This window comes from Dipodomys spectabilis, unplaced genomic scaffold (assembly GCF_019054845.1).
Source record: "Dipodomys spectabilis isolate Male_0828 unplaced genomic scaffold, ASM1905484v1 ptg000050l, whole genome shotgun sequence".
Taxonomy (NCBI): Eukaryota; Metazoa; Chordata; class Mammalia; order Rodentia; family Heteromyidae; genus Dipodomys; species Dipodomys spectabilis.
The window spans coordinates 12514186-12534436 of record NW_024870727.1 but is presented as its reverse complement, the minus strand read 5'-3'; the positions used below and the strand labels follow the sequence as shown (position 1 = coordinate 12534436).

The 20251-nt window shown below is 33.1% G+C and overlaps 1 protein-coding gene across 2 annotated transcripts in view; it reads right to left on the bottom strand.

Annotated features, from left to right (window-relative positions):
- The window catches only part of Si (sucrase-isomaltase), a 91182-nt gene extending 71258 nt beyond the window's left edge, over positions 1-19924 (bottom strand). For both annotated transcript variants that reach the window (XM_042678869.1, XM_042678868.1), the window contains exons 1-9: positions 19807-19924; positions 16612-16739; positions 9584-9701; positions 9194-9303; positions 8058-8209; positions 5796-5967; positions 3617-3716; positions 2111-2223; positions 1146-1271 (exon numbers count right to left, since the gene is read on the bottom strand). In XM_042678869.1, the coding sequence (XP_042534803.1) occupies positions 1146-1271; positions 2111-2223; positions 3617-3716; positions 5796-5967; positions 8058-8209; positions 9194-9303; positions 9584-9701; positions 16612-16739; positions 19807-19924 (1137 nt within the window). The remainder of the gene's footprint in view (positions 1-1145; positions 1272-2110; positions 2224-3616; positions 3717-5795; positions 5968-8057; positions 8210-9193; positions 9304-9583; positions 9702-16611; positions 16740-19806) is intronic.
- Positions 19925-20251: the final 327 nt, after the last annotated feature.

The window sequence follows — 20251 nt, the reverse complement described above, 5'->3', positions numbered from 1 at the left end:
CTGAGATTGGAGATTTATGGTTCAAAATCAACCCAGGTAGAAAAATCCAAGAGACTCTATCTCCAGTTGACCAGCAATAAGTTAAAGCTGGAGGTGTGGATTTAGTGCTACAGCAAGAATCCTGAGTAAAAGAGTCAAGGGAGATGCTGAGTTTGAGTTTGAGTTCAAGCCTAACATCAACACTATACACATAACGAAACTAAAGAAGAGGACCTTGAGTTCTAAGGTGGGCAGTGGTACCATGTCCTCAAAACAAAACAAAACAAAAATAGATCTGCTCTGCCAAAATCCAAAGAAAAAAACAAAAAAGTAAGTAAAGTAATAACACTTTAATTTCATAAAAGAAGCAATAATGTCAGTTATTCTAATTGTAGTTATTCTAAATTTTAGTTATTCTGACTTAATTTAGTTATTGTAATTTTTAGTTATTCTAATTTTATTCTAATTCTATTATTAGTTGTTTTAATTTTCCCCATAACACCAATGCCGAAAATTGAACTCAAAGTCTGAAAATACTTGGCAAAGCTCTACCCATTGAGCCACAACCTCAATCCAGGTTTTGATCATTCTGAAGCATAAAAGCAGTAAAGAAAAAAATGATTCTTTTACTGGTGACAACAGATAGCCCTTATAAACATATACGAGCATATGTATACATATATATACATATATGCACACATATATATTCATAAATTTCATTGCATAGGAAACAGGAACTACAGAATTCTGAAAAAATTAGAATATTTGGAATTCATTTTTTAAAACTGAATGTAATTTTGCTTCCAAATGTATAAATATATGTATATAAATATATATATGAATATTTAGGAATATATAATACCTAAGAGATGATTATATACAATGTATAAATATATGTGATATATTTGTATATGATACATATATGTGCTATATAAATGTATATCATGTATGAAATATATTGAATATATATCCATTTCTAGGATAACTCTTCAAAGTACATGTAACTGTCATGCCTGAATCAACATTGGAAATGGATATAGATTACACCTCCTCATTACAGAGAAGCTGAACCATCATAAATACTCCTCAGAACGCAGTCCATTTGCTATTATGTCACAGTGTTTAACCTCAGATTTATCTTCCTACCAAGCTTTCTTGCTACTTACATATGGAATGCCAGCTTCCCTGTTTCTTCTTACCACTTCCTTCACTACATCCAAGGACTTGTAATTCCAGCGACTCAACTGGAATCCAAGACTCCAGTAGGCGGGCATGGCAGGCCGACCTATGAACTTGAGGATAAATGATGCATGTTTAATTAGTTACAACAGAGAAAAACTAAAGTCAGCAGTAGACATATTATCAACAGGCTTTTTAGTCTGCCATGTCTCTGGATACCATTTAACTACATCTTGTAAGGAAAATTTTAAATGACTTGCCTTCTGAGATTTTCCCTACTTATCCTGTAAGGATTAATTTTTTATGAAACTCTCAGAAAGTTTATGTGCTGTCCTTCATCTTCTGTTTATTTTGTGTTTAAAATTGAAACACTCAGGAAAGTAGCATTTTTCATGATACTTTCTATCACAAAAAGTTAAAGAAGAGAATAAAAAAGTCAAAAAAATAGTTAAGAGAAAGCTCTCTACTACCAACAACCTCTTATTTTGATCCAAATTATCCTCAAATAGACACTGAGAATAGGTCTATTTGTAGTGTACAAAAATCAGAAATAACCTACTGCTTTATTCTACTGAAACAGGTTGGGAAAAACAAAGGTATAATATGCAACCTATCAAAGAACTCTAACTTCTGAAGTTATTCTGAAGTTAGCTGTTTGGAAGTAAAAATCACTTTGAAATGAAAGATGGAGAGCCATACTGAGAAACTGACATATTGAATTAAAACTCCTGTGTACAACTACTTAAAAATTAAAACTGGAAAAATATATAGGTTTCATTACATAGGAGAAAAAAAATTTTAAACTACATGCTTATGTCTTTTAAAAAATGTAAAGTGTAAATCTGCTGACTGGCCTAGAAGGCTGGAAACATGTGACATAATGCTTTACTGTATGAAATTGTTAGATAATAAAACAATACTGCATATCATTAAATAAGCTTAGAACACACACCTCTTGATATTGTTGTACAACTTGTTCTGGTGTATCTCCCAGAAATATATAAAAGTCCAGAATACCACCAATGATTTTGTAAGTTACTATTGGAGTGGGTTGGATTAAAATCTCTGAAAAACAAAAATTGGAAATATATATATATATATATATGGAAAACAACTTCACACTTGAATAAAACTTTGCTCAGAACATATGATTCCACACTATTTTAACTGGTTATTTGGAAATAATATATTGTCAGGTGCCAGTGGATCATGCTTGTAATCCTAGCCACTCAAGAGGCTTAGATCTGAGGATCACGGTTCAAAGCCAGCCTGGGCAGGAAAAGTCCATGAGACTCTTATCTCCAATAAACCACTAGAAAACTGGAAGTAGCACCATGGCTCAAGTGGTAGAGTGCTAGCCTTGAGCTGAAGAGCTATGGGACAACACCCAGGCCCAGAGTTCAAAGTCCCGTGACCAACAACAACAAAAAAGAAATAATATATTGCCTGTAGCAATAACATGGATGAAAAATAGAATACCACATATGAGGGGCTTCTATTAGAAGAACTCAAAACTCCCCTGGGGATTGCATAGCCAAGAGATGGAGAATGAACCTCTAACAACCAAAAGATTTATTCCCATAATAGTATATCAATTCGTATGTCAACTAAGACTCTATGGAGGGTCATGTTACCACATATTAATTCCTAAGCAAAAAAGGAAAACAAATGGGTTTTCAGTTTAATATTTTTATGTAATTTGATATTCATATAAAATATCAATCTTTCTGAGACATTCAATTTGGTCACTTTTTGTTATCACTGACTCACCTATTATCATATATATATTATAAATATATAAATATATATAATTAAAGGAAAAATCCTATATTGTTTGATTTATAGTAAACTAGAATGTTTTTCTTCCTTCTTTTTCTTTGTGGCAGTCCTCGTGCTTGAACTCAGAGCTTGGGCACTGTCTCTGAGCTCTTTTGTTCAAGGCTACTTCTCTATCCCTTGAACCACAATTCTACTTTTAGCTTTTGGGTGGTTTATGGGAGATAAAGCCTCATTCAATTTTTTGGCTACACTGGCTCAAACCAAAGGCGAAGATCTCAGCCTTTGAGTAGCTAGGATTACAGGCATGAGTCACAACCAAGCCTATTTTTTTTGTATATTTACCACCATATGCCCTCATGGAGATATTATTTGTCTTTGTTCTAGAGAGTAAACACATTAATTCATCTTGATAAATGGAGTGCTTGATAAATGAGAGAAGCTTGTATGAATGACTATATTTTCATCCTGCTGTAAAGGGAAGCACCCGTATGTACATCAAAATATAGTAAATTCTCCACATCATAGAAACATGGATAGATAAAAGTATTGCATCGCTAATTTCAAACCCCATTTCTAAATATTTCACTTGCAAAATCACATACAGAGCTTATGGGATCACCTAAAATCTGTGGTTGTCACATAGCAAATCTACTTGGACCATTAGATGAAGGAAACCTACCCATTGCATTGCTGTTCATTAAAAACACCCCAAATGCTTTTCCAGTTGTGTCTTCCATACACATGAAGAATGTCTGATGGCCATATAAGTTGTGGTTGTTCTATAAGGCAAAAATGCTAATTAAAGTTCTAAGTAAATGGTATCTATGTTAAAAGAATGCTTGGAAACTTACTTGTTTCTGTAAGTTACCCACCTACACTATTTGTTTTCTTCCCTCTCTATCCCAAACCAAATATTATAGCACAGAATTATATAACTTATTTTACTTAACATTTTACATGAAAGAATTTAGTATATAATATAATATAAAATATATTATTATTAGACTTCTTTCTCTTCTTTACACTTTGTTATAATTAAGGGAATGTAAGCTATTTCTAATTTACCCATTATCCACATTCAGATAGCTAACTTCATAAAACTTCCTCAGTGTATTTATTGAGAGTAGATGGGAAGTCTGAAAGCACTGAAATGTTGACAGGAAACTGATGTCTAACTGACTGTAGAAATTTTTAAAAATGAATATCGACATAGCGAGGAATGCCTGATGCTAAGCAAAATGAACTCCAACACATGGACATCAGAAGTTTCTCTTTGTTGTTGTTTTTCTCAATATACTACATGGTTTCTTATTTCTTTTGTGTTTTTCCCCTTATGGTTTATCCTCTGTTTTCACTGCATTTGATTTTTGTACCCTGGGTATTGTATATACGCTTATCTGAACGAGGGAAGGGAAAGGGAGCAACAAAATGGTGAGACAAAGGACAAGGGGTTGGGGAATGGTAACAGCGATATTCATAAGACAATCTTTACAACTTGGGAGAAGAGGTTAGGGGGTGGGAAAGAAGGGAGAAAAATGAGGGAAGAGGTAACTTAGACAACAATGTACTCATTACCTTACTTATGTAACTATGCCCTTCTGTACATCACCTTGACAATAAAATTTTAAAAATTAAAAAAAAAATGAAGATGAAGCTGGCACTGGTGGCTGACACCTGTCATCCTAGCCACTCAGGAGGCTGAGAACTGAGGATTGTGAGTCAAAGCCAACTGGGGCAGGAAAGTCTGTGAGACTCTTATCGCTAATAAACTACTCAGAAGAAGCAAGAAGTGGAGCTGTGGCTCAAGGGGTAGAACACTAGCCTTGAGCAAAAGAAACTCAGTACTTGGCTCTAGAAATCAAACCCCCAGGACCAACCAAACCTCTCATTTGCAGACAGCAAAAATGTAATAGACATTGGTAGAACTTACTCCTAGTTCTCTACCAAGCGAAGCTTCTCAAAATAAACATGATTCACTTGGAAGAAGAAAATAGCACTGGCAATTAAATGTCATAACGGTTAATAAGCATGAATTTAATGGTATATTTGTTATCCCAAAGAATCTCATATTCTAGAAGAGACAAATACATGAAGGAATTCTACGCTGTAAACATTTGCATATCATTTCTAACCACATTCCTTTTGCGATGTTGTATGAAAGATAGGAAGACATTGTGTAAAGACTCAAAAAACGAATTTGGAAATATGAATTAACCATTCAACTAGAATAATTCCAAACATCAGGACCTACACATGTAGGATATAAATGTAATGGAATAGAAAAATAAACTATAACAATGAAAGTCAAAGAAATCATCGATAATCCAGAAGTTCTTTGCTCAAGCCCTCACAAACTCTGTTAGTCACAGAATTAACTTAGGATTTAGAATTTAGTCCTCAATAAATTGAGCAAGATTTGGATTACCTATCAATGAGTAACTGTACCAATAACTTAACTTGGAAATGTCAAATGAACCCAAAGTTGGTTGCTCATTCTTGTAATCGAACCGTAGCTACTCAAGAGTCAGGTAACTGAGAAGAATGGTTCAAAGCCAGCTCAGGCAGAAAGGTCTATTAGACTTTTATCTCCAAAGAACCCACCAGAAACTCAACTGGAGGTATGTCTCAATTGGTAGGGTGACAGTCATGTGTGAGAAAAGCCGAGGAAGGCACAGCACCCTGAGTTTCAACCCCTCTACAACTAAGCACACATGCATACCAATATGATGCATATGTCATTACATACATCTGCAAACATACCCAATACATACACGCACACACACAAAGTCAAATAGGCTTCAAGTAGCATCTGTTCCAACATATTGATTTAATTTAAAACAAGAAAGATGATTTCTCACATTTCCAGGAATTTCATCTCGAGTAAAGATTGGCCATGTTCTCCAGTTCACATCATGACGGAATCTCTTATGAATGTGTTCCCCGAGACCGTACATGTATTCACTGGGAAGTTTGGTGGAAATCTGTAAGTACTGGTCGGAGTAAATCAGAGGGCCAACACTCGTATCGAATCTGAACCGTGAAGGAAAGAAAGACACAATCCAGAATGATATGTGAAGTACTTTTATCATGCATCGTTATGTGTAAACATCACCCAGAACATCTTATTTGAATGAGGGCAGTCACTTTTTTTTTTCCAGACCTGAGACCAGAACTCAGGCCATTGCTCTTCCCATGCAAGTAATCTTCCACTGAGCTAAATGCTCAACCCCTATTCTTTATTTTTATTTTTAAAATATAATATATATATATATATATATATATATATATTGCTTATGTGGTACTGAGAAATTGAACCCAGGGCCTCATGTATGATAGGCAAGCACTCTACCACTAAGCCACATTCCCAGGCTCAGAGGGCACTTACTTTTAGAAATAAAAATCACTGCAGGATCAGCAATTGCTTGTTGTGTCCACACAGCCTCTCTATCACTTCATGCTTTCTCTTATTCAGTACTCACTTCAACACTAAGGAAAGATGAGCCTGCCCATCCCACACCACAACTGTCACCAACTGGGGAAAAATCAACTCAAATATCTGAGAACATAGTAACATGGCCTTGCCTAGCTGCAGGGACTGAGTTTTATATATATAACATGGTTTTATGATAAAGTATTGTCCTGGCTTCTCCACATCTGACATTTATGTTACCATTAACCTCAAATTATTTTCCTAAAAAGAGGAAAAATTTGCATGTTGTAGACCCACCAAATCTATACTACCAAAAATGGTTAACTAGCCCTAAATAGTTTAAATTTTAATTAGCAAGCTATGAACATACACATGAATGGAGTATAATTAAACATTTTGATATATTGTTGAGTAATCAATTTATCATACCCGTAACCATGCATATTTATAATTTTTATACACTTTTGGCCTAAATAGTTATTCTTAGTTATTTTTTAAAATATATGAAAATATTAATTAAAGTAAAGCAAGGTGGTAGTGGTTCAATCAAGCCTGGAATTCCAGTTACTAGAGAGGCCAAGAGCAGGGGATTGTAGATGGAGAGCGTTGTCAGGTCACACGCTCATGTCAAGCAGTGTCTGGGTGTAATAGAAATGTAGCATGGCACAGAACAGTCATCCAAGACACAGAGAAGCACAGGTAAGAAGACTGTCCAGCCCAGGCATAAAGTAAGATCTGACCTTGAAAATGACCAAGGCAAAAAAAAAGGGGCTGGAGATATGGCTGAAACTGTATAGCACAAGTTTCTAAGTTCCATTTTCAGGACCAGAAAAAAGAAACACTAATACTATAATAATAATAATAGAAGTTTATTAACTAAGTTTGAATTATCATGTAGTAGATGTTGAAAAGTCTTTCTTTCTAAACCCTCACCAAAAAAAAAAAAATACTCAATATTCTCTTCTCATCTCCCTCAGCTACATTCTATGCTCTGCTCCTCTGATTTCAGCTTATTTGGATTCCACACACAAGTAATATTGAGTATCATTAATCTGTCTATTTCACTTAAAATTCAATACTTTTATGATCTATCACAAAGCCAACTGCAAAAGCACTAGAATGTTTGTAGCCAAAGCAGTTTCAGATACTGTTTTGACCATTGGTTAAGTAATATTTGAGAGAATGCAAGATTATTGTTCTATCATATAGGGAAATTTTTATGGGACATTTCTAACATTTTGGCACCAATTACCTTCACCCTAAGCAATCCATACTAAATGTGGTGAATTTAACTAGGATTTATTATGCATATGAAAAACTCCTTTAAGATCGCTGTAATCACTAATACCTTACTTGATAACCATTTCATCCTGCAAATTGGCTACAGAATTTGGTAAATAATGAGAGTAATACACAGCATGTTCTACATATGCAAAAGAATAGGCAAGATTCCCACCATCTTGACTCTGCAACATGGTTGGAGTTTCTCTGGTGCGTTAGCACATTTTAGCCACACAAAACAAACCCCCTTTTCTCAACCTAATATTTGAACAATTCTAAAGCCATTCATTTGCAGGTCAGAAATTTATTCTTTGTGACAAATATATTAATATTATTCTCAAACAATAGAATAAAGTCAACCAGTTACTTAATAAAAATGTGATTTTTTTTTTGGTAAATCGAGACTTACAAAACCTTGTTGTTGCTTTTTCTGATAACTTTGATGCTGAATGGGTTATCTGTAGTCTGGACCTCATACAGTGTTTCAGAAGGTGCAGTTCCAGAAAAATCTTTTACATACTGATGGGGAACTTCATATCTGTTATTATTGGGATCAGTAATCTGCAAATAATAAAACAAATCAAATTGATTCAGAGTGTTATAAATGGAAGCCACAGCAAAATGTTTAGTAATATAATAGACAGTCACAATCTAAAGTTTGACTTAATGAGACTACATGCAAATAAAACATAAATTATTAAAAATAAATGTGTTTAATTGATTATAAAAGTTCAAATATACAAAATCAAGTAAAAGTTTCATCTGCTGATATAAAAATCGATGATAGTTTTACCAAATGCTGATTTTTGAATACTGGATAATAGCATTATTTTCAAGAGTTTTTGGAGTCTTCATCTTCTTAGATAGGTTACAAAATTTGTTTCAGAAAAATAGAGAGGGGACTTAGTCAATAGTAGAGCATTGGTCTAGCATATAAGATACTATGATTTCATTTGTAAGCAAAATAATTATTAGTAATTAATAAATAATTATTTATTTAAATACCACCTAATTCATAGTAATGTAGTTCTAAAGATTACTGTTCAAATGATAAAGTACTGTACTCTTCTCTCTAAACTTACAAAACTACTTGCTACAAAGCAGCAGCATTAATTTCTCTAAAGTCAAGCATACAAGTTTTAACCAGTTTAAACAAAAAACAAAACCCAAAATGTGGATGACATTCAGATACCACTATTCACACTTGTCTCAAACTAAAGCTTTAGCATTACTCCAAATTACAACCTACAATAAGGATACTAAAAATTATTAACATAACATTTAAGAAGAATGTGTTTCCTGAAGAAAATGTGCTTAGGTAATTTACACAGCCTTCAAAAATAATGGAGAGTACACTATTGTTATTTTTATTAATATTATTATCAAAGAGCAAGTAAGTTCTAAGAAGGGGATTAATTAGTATGATCAAATCCTATGGTAAGGAAAAAATATATCTCAAGTCAGACAACATTGAGAGGATGAAGATAATGTTTATAAAATATATTTTAATATTGACTCTTCTTTAGAAATATGAAATCATCAAACCTTGATCCGTAGACGATTGGCTGTCTGGCTTTGTGTCGTGAGAAGGACAGTGGGAATGTCATTCCCAAACAGTGTAGGAGAAGGGATTTTGTTTAATGTGGCTTCAAGTCCTTAAAAAATAAACAAAAAAGGCATATATAATTTCATGTATAAACATACACAAGGAACTTTTAAATTGTCTTCCCATGCTTATATTGTTATGATACTTAAGATAAAGATGGAGTATTTTTTAGCTTGGAAGACACTTCTTGAAAAAATATTTTTCATGGAAATAATTTGAATATTTTGTGTACATACTGATTTTCTTTTATGTAAGAAATATTTCCAAAAAAATTAGATTTTCCACTTAAAATGTATGCTATTGACTTATCACAACAGAAAGTGTCTCACCAGTGTTTTTTGCTGTCTTTTGCTGGACGCGGTAGCCATGGTTATCGGCAAAGAAACACCAAGGAACCCCTGTGTTATTTCCAGGCCTCCAGCAACAGCCTCGTTGTGCACACACGGTCTGATAAAATATTGCAACAGAGCAATGTGATTAATTTCTATTACTACATAGGTGAGTCTTTGTTTCCTCAATGAATGAAATGCTTGAAAATAAGCCTATGTTTTTAAATATAGAATATGCCTTAACAATATTTTTCCTACTCTTTCATTTGGAAGAAATGTAAATATTGAATAAGTTGAATTAATTCAAATCACATCTGATAGACATGCTCTGTGATGTGATGCATATAATCCTTGCACATTATTGTAACCTCAGGAACTATAAATGCTCCTGCTCTCTAGAAAACTAGAATTTATTCTTTTTTTATCATTGTAGTGCTGAAAAAAAGCATGGGTTCTAATCACATAGCAAATTGCATATGAAGCTATATAAAAAGAAGATATAAACTTGAATTCAATGCAATAGGTAAAAACTTTGATAGTAACTCTCAGCTATTAATTAATTCAATATTCATTTCTTTGAACAAATATATATTATATACTATATATTATATTGTATATGATATAATATATTATGTATTATGTATATATTATATACAACATATAATATATGTTGGGATAATATACATATATATCAGAAGTCACAAGTAAGTATGCAACTCAATGTGTAAGAGAATTCTTAGAAATTTCATTATCCAAATTAAAGATTATTGCAGGTGAAAAACTCCCACTGAGAAGTTGAGTGGCATGATGATGCTATGTATAAAAAAAATCTCCTAACTGAAAATCTTCTAATGCTAACATTTCATATTGTGGTAGTTTTCAGAGTTTGAAAACCTGCAAAACTTTTCCCTGGTTATTTATTTTTTCTGAACTTCTGCTCTAGCTTGTGGAGATGATTTACTTATTTGTTTATTTATTTATTAATAAGTTTTTTTATTGTGAAAATACCTTACAGAGGGGTTACAATTACATGAGCAAGGTAATGAGTACATTTCTTACCAAGCATTGTTGCCTCCTCCTTTGTTTCCCCTTACCATCCCTGCCCTCCCATATCCCCCCTTCTACCCCGTACCCCGTCAAAATTGTAAAGTTCATTTTTCGACATAACGTCTTGTACATCTCATTGTTGCAATGAGTCCACCTGTATCCCTATTTAAAGAATTTGTTTTTTTCCTTTCCCCTCCAAATTATACCAACATCAAATATAGTGAAAACCGGGATTATGTCATGCAGGAGGGATATACAAAGCAACAAAGAAATCATCTTATAAATATGTTAGAAACAATAGCAAGAAAGAAAAATCATTTGATCCTTATCTTGGGGTTCATTTAGCCTAACATCAATTTATCTGACCTTTTTTGCTTGTCTCAGACATATACTAGTTATTGCAAATAAGAGAAACCATGGGACCTATGTTTCTTTGGGCCTGGCTTACTTAATATAATTTTTTCCAAGTCTTTCCATTTCCTAACAAATGGGACAATGTCATTCTTTCTGATGGAGGCATAGAATTTATCTTTAAAACTAAATTAAAAACCTCTAATTTTCATCATGTGAAAGCACATTTTAATCTCTCTCCTGTTTAACCATTAAATTAAAATGGGTTCAGTTACACCACAGAGACACACACTTGAATATACATTAGAAAAATTATTACTATTCCATCTGCCCATTCTGGATGGCTGCTTCCTGTCAGACCTTCAAGTATGTGAGACCACTAATTGGGCAATTTTTATATAGGTAAGTATGCAGCTTATGTTAATATTCTTCATGATAAAAACTATAGCTCCATAAAATTATTTACAGAAATTTTGTGAAGGCACTTTTAATGCTAACACACAACAAAAAGGTTGAACTAGAAAAGACATGATCACTTTAAAAGATACAGAATTACAATTGTGTAAAATACACATGTGCTTAAAAACAGGATGCCTGTAATTCTAGCTACTTGGGAGGCAGAGATCTGAGGATCAAGGTTCAAAGCAAACACAGGCAGAAAAGGCCAGAAAAATCTCATCTTTGATTAAGAACAAAAAGAAAAGCTTCAAGTGCAGCTATATCTCAGCATTAATTAATTAATTAATAGATAAAAGAAATAAAAGATATTTAAATCACATTTTGAAGAAATAAAAATAGAAAAACAGATACACTGTAAATTTCTCAAAATATGCTCTATTTTTTAAATTTGTCTTCCTAGAGCTACACAACATCTATGAAGAACTGTAGCATGAATCCACAGAAATGAATTATCTCTCAATTCTACAAGTTAGAAGCCTGAATTCAAAAGTATGCGGAAGACAAACTGGTCTGTTCCTGCCTTCTTTGGCCTGTAGTGAAGTTGGCCACCCTGGATTTGGAATCATCTCTCGTCTCTGCTTCCAGCTCTGCGTGGCTTTCCTCTCTGTCTCTGCGTGCTTGCTCCACTTATCAAGACGCCAGATATATTTAGGGCAGACATTTTTTTAGGAATACCTTAATCTAGTGTGAATTCATGCTAAAGTATTAAGGCTGCATAACCCCTTCTTGCAAACAAAGTCATATTCTGGGTTCCTAGGGGAACACAAAGTTTGGGAGGACATCTTATTAGTTTAAATATATATATATACACATATGTTCCAATCAAATTGTTGAGCATATAGCCCTTATTTACAATTTCACGTATTTATATTAACGTAGTAATTTACTACTTTACACCTAAAGTTTGTCACTTGAGACAATCTTTAAAAATTAAAAAAAATCTGCCCAAGTATTAGTATTATTATTAGTAGTAGTATTAGTATTATTAGTATTATTCAAGTTATTTAACTATAAAGAAATAAATAAAATTTTATGAGTTTTAGTTAACTTTGTACATATTTGAAGTTCCTTTCTGTGCTTACTTATGTTTATATTTTTCAAAACTTTAATAATTTTTATGATAATGTTAATTCATCATCTATCATTGGTTGATTGATTAATTAACAGATCAATTGTACAGTTAACCTTTGTCTGACCCCTGAACCTAACAAGCTTATTCAATTTGCCTTGTTTCACAGCTGGCACTTTAACACCTGAGCCATGCCTACATTCTAGCATTTTGCTGGGTAATTGTAAATGAATTCTCATGGACTTTTCTGCCTGGGCTTGTTTTGAACCAGGATCAAAGGAACCTGGATTACAGTATTACATCTAGAATTATAGGCTAGCTAAGCCACCAACATCTATCCCTCATCTGTTCATTTCTTATGCTACGTTTGCAAAATAATTTTTTAAACTAAGTAATCATTAATATGTGATCTCAACAAATTCTGGTAAGTAAAATGCAATAAGTTTGTATTTTATTTTGTATGTATGTGCATGAGTATCTACATATACCACACTGCAATGTACACAAAGGATCACATATAAAATATACCTAGGTTTTACTCAGTGTTATTTCTCAAATCAAGTTCCTCTCAAATCTATATATGGAAACTCTGAACCCTAATATGATGCTATTTGAGAATGTGTCATTGAAAAAAATAATTAAGTTTCGAAGTTCATATAGTTATATCCTAAATCTAATAGCACTACTGTCTTTCTGAGAAAAGAAATAGATCTAGTGCAATCATTTCCTTTCAGTGTGCTCATAGAGGAGATGTTGTATGAGAACACGTAAAGAAGTAACTTTCTATAGACCATGAACACAAGAAAGCCAACTCTGTAGGAATCTAGACTTTGAACTTAGAGGAACAAACTGGGTGGCCTATGGAGAAATTAGAATTAACTCAGCCCAAGAGTTGATTCTTTTAGCTACCAGTGGACTCTACTAAACAAAGAAGGGAAGCATATAAATTGAAAATAGCACAGAATCAGACAATTGAGCTCATTTCCAAATATATATATATATATAAAACTTATATTTGTTAAACATATATCTATTAATTATGTTATATAATATATAATATAATATATAATGTACATATTATATTATATATTATTATACATATATATCATGCAATACATTTGTATAATTTGTATAAATATAATTCATAATTATATTATAAAATATAACAATATAATATATAAAATGTGTATATTATATCATATCTTATATAATATATAACATATAATATGTAATATCATTGTATATTACACATACTCATCATATATCATATATATATATATATTCTGCTATATAATTTGGGATCATATATCTGAAGGAAGTTAAGTCAACATACAACAGAGATTCAGAACACCATATTTATTGCATCACTATTCACAATAGCTGAACTATGGGATCAGCCTGAATATCCATCAACAAATGATTGGAGAAAGGAAATATGGTGTATTAAATACATGATGGAGTATTTTTGAGCCATAAAGAAATATTAATTTATGTCATTTTCTGGGAAATGGGTGGAGCTGGAGATGATCATGTTGAGTGAGATAAGCCAAGTGCAGAAAGACAAATACCACACGTTTTTCTCAAATGTGGAATCTAGACCTAAAAGAAAACATAATGCAACATGAATGTAAAAGCAGAGCTATTGTGAGGAATCAACTTAAATGACCAGGGAGGGTGAGCAAGGAAGTGGCTAGTGGTGAATATGTCCAAAAATCTACTACCTTTTGTATGAAAATGACATAGTGAAACTCACTATGTTTAAAACAAAAGTATAAAACAAAATTGGAATGACAACTAATCGACAGGGTGAGCATATTCAAAGAACAGCAATATGCATGTATCAAAATATCTCAGCACAATTTATAAAATTCTTACACACCTACGTATTATCTAAATAAAACAGTAATTTTGTATTAAAATTTAATCAATTTTTCCTTTTTAAGTACTGTTGCTACCTTGATCATCTTCATACATTGAGAAAGCAAGAAAAATGTGATTAATATTATATAATTTCCAAGACAGGATATATTTGATATATGTATATGTATGTATCTACTTGGAGCTATATTACCTATATCTATAACATCTATTTTTACCCCTATTTGTTATATTTAAATAATAAATCATTCCTTTAAATAATAGCTTGAAATGATGAAAAGTGAATATTCAATGTATTTTAAGGAATCTTTCAATGATTTAATATGACTATATTATTGAAGGTCTGTAAGTCTAAGCAAAAACATAAAAAGTGAACTTAAGAGTTTGAAATTGCATTTGAAATTCATATGATATCCTCAAGCAGAAAAAGCCACCAAAATGTGTATTCCTTCTTCCTAATTTAGACAAGTCCTAATTATTTTTCACTTACTCATCATGGAGTTTTAATCAGTATTCCATAGCAAAGAAATTAACATGTAAAATTATCTATTAAGAAAAAGTTGCATGCTGCTGGTTAATGAGCAATGACCAGTAGTTCATGGACCACAGCAGACATTGGACAGTGCACACCACTTTTCATATTCCAATAACTGGCAGAACGACTCTGACATATTCATTCAGTGTTTGAAAACTTTTAAAGTTCTCATAAGAGTCAAAAATCCAGTAGATGAAACATCATTTAATATTAGACTCTCATTAAAATTATTTTACCCAATTCCATGTCGTCTAATTAAAAATCTCAAGATACCATTTCATTTCACTTGAAATTTGTGACTGTAGCTCAGTGGTAAATGTCTTGCCATACACACATAAGAGGTATGAAAAACTATTTATTTTAGATATCCAAAGTTGCACTTTTAAAATAAGCTCTCAATGTTGTTTAGATGTCATAAGAAAGTACATTTGCTGTGGTTTTATTTGCATTATATTGACTATATTCTTCAGCAAACTAAGAGTTTAGAATGAAAAAGCTAGAGTAGACATTAAAACTAGATCACTGACCTGTAATGTTTCCCTCTAAGATTCTTGTAACATAATTCTGTTGATATAAATTGTTCCTAATAAATTCTGTGATAGGCCTCAATCATTTCTTGAGGAAGTGTTATTTGAAAGACTATCTGGCCACTTTCCTCCAGGTATCTCAGTAAATACTGTTATTCAAGTCTTTTCCCTGTGGGTAATTTCCCAAACCTATTCTTTTCTACTGTTTGCTATGGAAAATCAAATCTATTGAAAATTGTCTGTATCATATTAATCAGAATATTATGTGTCTGCTGTTATGTCACAAAGGTAGCCTAGAAATCTTAATGTTCATGTAGTTGTTCACTGAATAATGGGAGGAACCAACAGAGGTGAGTTTTAAACACACATATTCTAGAAATCGTCAAAAGGTAGACATGAAAGAAAAACGCAACACCTATTCACTTATGTTCCCATAAAGATTATCGTGAGTTAAAAATTAAAGAGCCAATTTAGGGTGACATGAATAGAGTTAGCTCTGCTTAACACTCTTCTCTCCAGTGAATTTGAAGCTGGATGGCAGTGCCTTCTGCTGGTAATACTAGCTACTAAGGAGGCTGAGATCTGAGGATTGAGATTCAAAACCAGACCAACCAGACAAATATGATTGTCCTTTATCTCCAAGTAACAGGTAAAAGCCAGAAATGAGACATAGCCCAATTGGTAGTGCACAGCCTTGAGCTAAAAGATAAATGAAAGTATGAGGCCCTCAGTTCAATCCTGGGTAAGAAACAAAATAGATAATTAAAAATAAAATGAATGTGATATTTCTTAATAGTATCATTACAAATCTTATATTGAGATACAGATTTTAAAATGCAGCAGATGTGTTTGAACACTGATGAAAGGCTGTGCTATCTTTGAGAAGATAGGAGAGATCAGAATTTCATGAAAGTTGTGGATATCAAGATCCTGTTAAGCATGATGAATATTAACTTACTAATTCGAATGAGCAGAAATTGAGAAATGCAAGTCCAGTGATTTCACTTATGTATTACCTCCTTACAAAGGTCTTCCATAAAAAGATTCATGCAGCTTGATTTTTGTGTAGAACTTTAAAAATAAGATGTTATCCAATATTGAGAAACGATAACAATTAGCTATTGCGCATGCTCAGGGAAATGTTCAGAATGTTCATACAGACCTGTGTTGGGAATTGTTCTGGAATGCAGTTGATCCTCGTATTGGTGAGGTCATTTAACTCAGCAGGACATTTTCCTGAACCAGAAGGACTGGCAGTGGTGGCTGGAGTTGAAGTAGGCTTATCTAATACTGGAGAAAAGAAAAGAGTAAAAGTAAGACGTTATTATTTTCTACAGATTTTTCAAGCAATGGATTGTTTGTGTTTTTCTAATAAGTTTTTTATTGTGAAAATACCATACAGAGGGGTTACAATTACAGGAGCGAGGTAGTGAGTACATTTCTTAGCAAGCATTGTTGCCTCCTCCTTTGTTTTTCCTCTACCGTCCCTGCCCTCCCATCTTCATAACTACATACCCCCCACTACCTCCCCTCCCCAGCCAAAGTTGTAAAGTTCATTTTTCGACATAGCATCTTGTACACATCATTGAGTGCAATGAGTCCACCTGTACCCCTATTTAAACAATTTGTTTTTCCCCTTCCTGTCCTCAAATTATACCAACGTCAAATACATACAGTGAAAACAGGGGCTATACCGGGGAGGAAGGACATAAAAAGGAACAAAAAATTTCCTTATTAATGCGTTAGAAACAATAGCAAGAAAGATAAAACCACTAGTGTCCTTATCTTGGGGTTCATTTTACCTAACATCGTCTTATCTGACCTTTTCTGCTTGTCTCAGATATATGCTAGTTATTGCAAATAAGGATTGTCTATGTTGATAGAATACATTCATAATTAGAATGATTAAAAATATACTACTAAAGAAGTCTCACAAACATAAGCCCTGGACATCAAAAAGAATCAACTAGTCTTTGATATCAAAACCCAAGAACAATCTTATGACCCAGCAATCCCACTTTTGGGCATTTACCCAAAGGATCACAAACAAGACCATACTAAAGATACCAGCACAACTATGTTTATTGCAGCATTATTTACCATAGCTAAGATATGGAACCAACCCAGATGCCCCTCAGTAGATGAATGAATCAAGAAAATGTGCTATATGTACACAATGGAATTCTATGCCTCCATCAGAAAGAATGATGACATTGCCCCATTTGTTAGGAAATGGAAAGACTTGAAAAACATTATATTAAGTGAAGTAAGCCAGGCCCAAAGAAACATAGGTCCCATGCTTTCCCCTATTTGCAATAACTAGTCTGTGTCTGAGACAAAGAGAAAAGGTCAGATAAGTTGATGTTAGGTGAAATAAACCCCAAGATAAGTATTCAAATGTTTTTTTTTTTCTTTCATGGGATTGTTTCTAACTTTTTAAAAACTTTTTTAACCTTTCATGTGTGACTTCTTTTATTTAGTGTATTGTTTCTTTTATATGTGTGTGTGTGTGTGTGTGTGTGTGTGTGTGTGTGTGTGTGTGTGTGTGTGTGTGTGTATATAGTGAAAATACCGTATAGAGGGGTTACAATTACATGGGCAAGGGAAGGAGTACATTTCTTATCAAGCATTGTTACCTCCTCATTTGTTTACCCTTCCTATCCCTTCCCATCTCCCAATCCCCCCCTCCCTCGCCAAGTTGTAAAGTTCGTTTTTCGACATAACGTCTTGTACATCTCATTGTTGTGATGGGTCCACCTGTATCCCTATTTAAACGATTTGTTTTTCCCCTTCCCCTCCACAAATTATAACAACATCAAATACAGTGAAAGCATATACACAATGGAATGCTATACCTCCATCAGAAAGAATGACATTGCCTCATTTGTTAGGAAATGGAAAGACTTGGAAAAAATTATATTAAGTGTTTCTAACATATTTATAAGATGATTTCTTTGTTGTTTTGTATGTCCCTCCTCCACAGTAAACCCTTACTTTCACTGTATTTGATGTTGGTATAATTTGTGGAGGGGAAGGGAAAAAACAAATCCTTTAAAAAGGGATACAGGTGGAGCCATTGCAACAATGAGATGTATAAGTCATTATGTTGAAAAATGAACTTTACAACTTTGAGGGGGGAGGAGCTGGGGGGAAGATGGGAAGGGATGGGAAGTGGAAACAAAGGAGGAGGCAACAATGCTTGGTAAGAGATGTACTCATTACCTTGTCCATGTAATTGTAACCCCTCTGTATGGTATTTTCACAGTTAAAAAAGAATATAAAATGTTATTTTAGTAGGCTTTGCTCTTTCCAAAACTTTTTCATAATTGGAATATTGTTTTATTAAGCATTGTGTCTCTGTGCAATTCACACTGTCACTGAAAAGTAATGATATAGCTAAAAGATAGAATTTATAAAAATCATTTACTGGAGCGAGAGAGGATAACCATATCACTGTATAAATCCTTGGCAACATTTCAGGAAAACGAAACACATTTCCAGGGGTCCTGGCAGCCTTTTAACAGGATACAAAAGGTACAAAATGCACGTTCACAGTGCATTGACAACTTGTATTTTATAGATGAATAAAAGGAGATAAAGAAGCACTAAACTATAAAGGGTTGAAAATTAGAGCAAAAAAAGTAGAAAGGGGAAATTACTTGGAAGAGAATATTAAGCAGTGAATAAATACCTGAAGAAATAATTGAAACATTGAACTCAAGTCTATGTAAGGAAGAATATTAAAGCAATCTGTGTACAAGATAAACTTAAGTGTTTACTATATAGTGAATTATCCTTTACTGGAAAAAGACAAATCAATAAAGGCCACATAAATTGCTAAGCACAGTTAGACAGAATGGAACAGAATGTTTCCCATTCTTTCCAATTCTGATTTGGTCTTGAGAGAAAGAAGAGATTCAGTAATTCAGGAGGTTCAGTATTTCTAAATTATGACATAAATATTATGGGGAAAAAGTTAATTGAGCACCTCTTGCTGTACTTCACCTACCCTTGACTTCCTGTTATCATAAAACCTCTTTCTCAAATATCTGAAAAAAGAAACCAAATTGGCTTCATTCCTGGCATTCTTTGTAAATTTCTGCAAGCCATACTCGAAACCTGAGTTTCCCCTACTAATGGAAATAATCTCATTGGTTACAATGGACAATTATTATTCCACAGTGTTAAACCTTCTGTTCTTTTAATCTCTTCTGTTTCTCAAGGTACAAAGGTAGAGATATCTACTACTACACAATTCTACGTAGTTCATCAATCAGGGCTAATTTCTTTAAATCTGTAATAATTATTGAGTTAACTTAATCTTACTATATTGGTGGAGAATTCCTACACTACTTACCTTCAACAGCAGGTGTCTTGGTTGCTAGAACAATAACTAGAGCCACAGCTATTATAGTAACTATCAGAAACAGGACAATCAGAGAGATTTCCAGTCCACTAAATTTCTTCCTTGCCATCTAAGGAAAAGAAAATAATCTGTGTTTAGGTGTAAAATACATAATTATCCTCAATCACAATTAAGTAGATAACTGTATATATATTTTATATTAAATGTTATATGTTATATTGACTATAGCGTTATATATGATATTGTATATACAATATACATACAGTGCAAACAGACCTGGAGATAGCTTTATTAACATAACTATAACAGTACACAATGAACAAAGCATAAGCAACACAGACAATTTGAAAAGAAATGCTATATCCATGCATGTCACATGATTATCTGAACATGGAAAAATCAAGGAGAGAGATTTCCCAAGCTAAGCTTTCTCGTT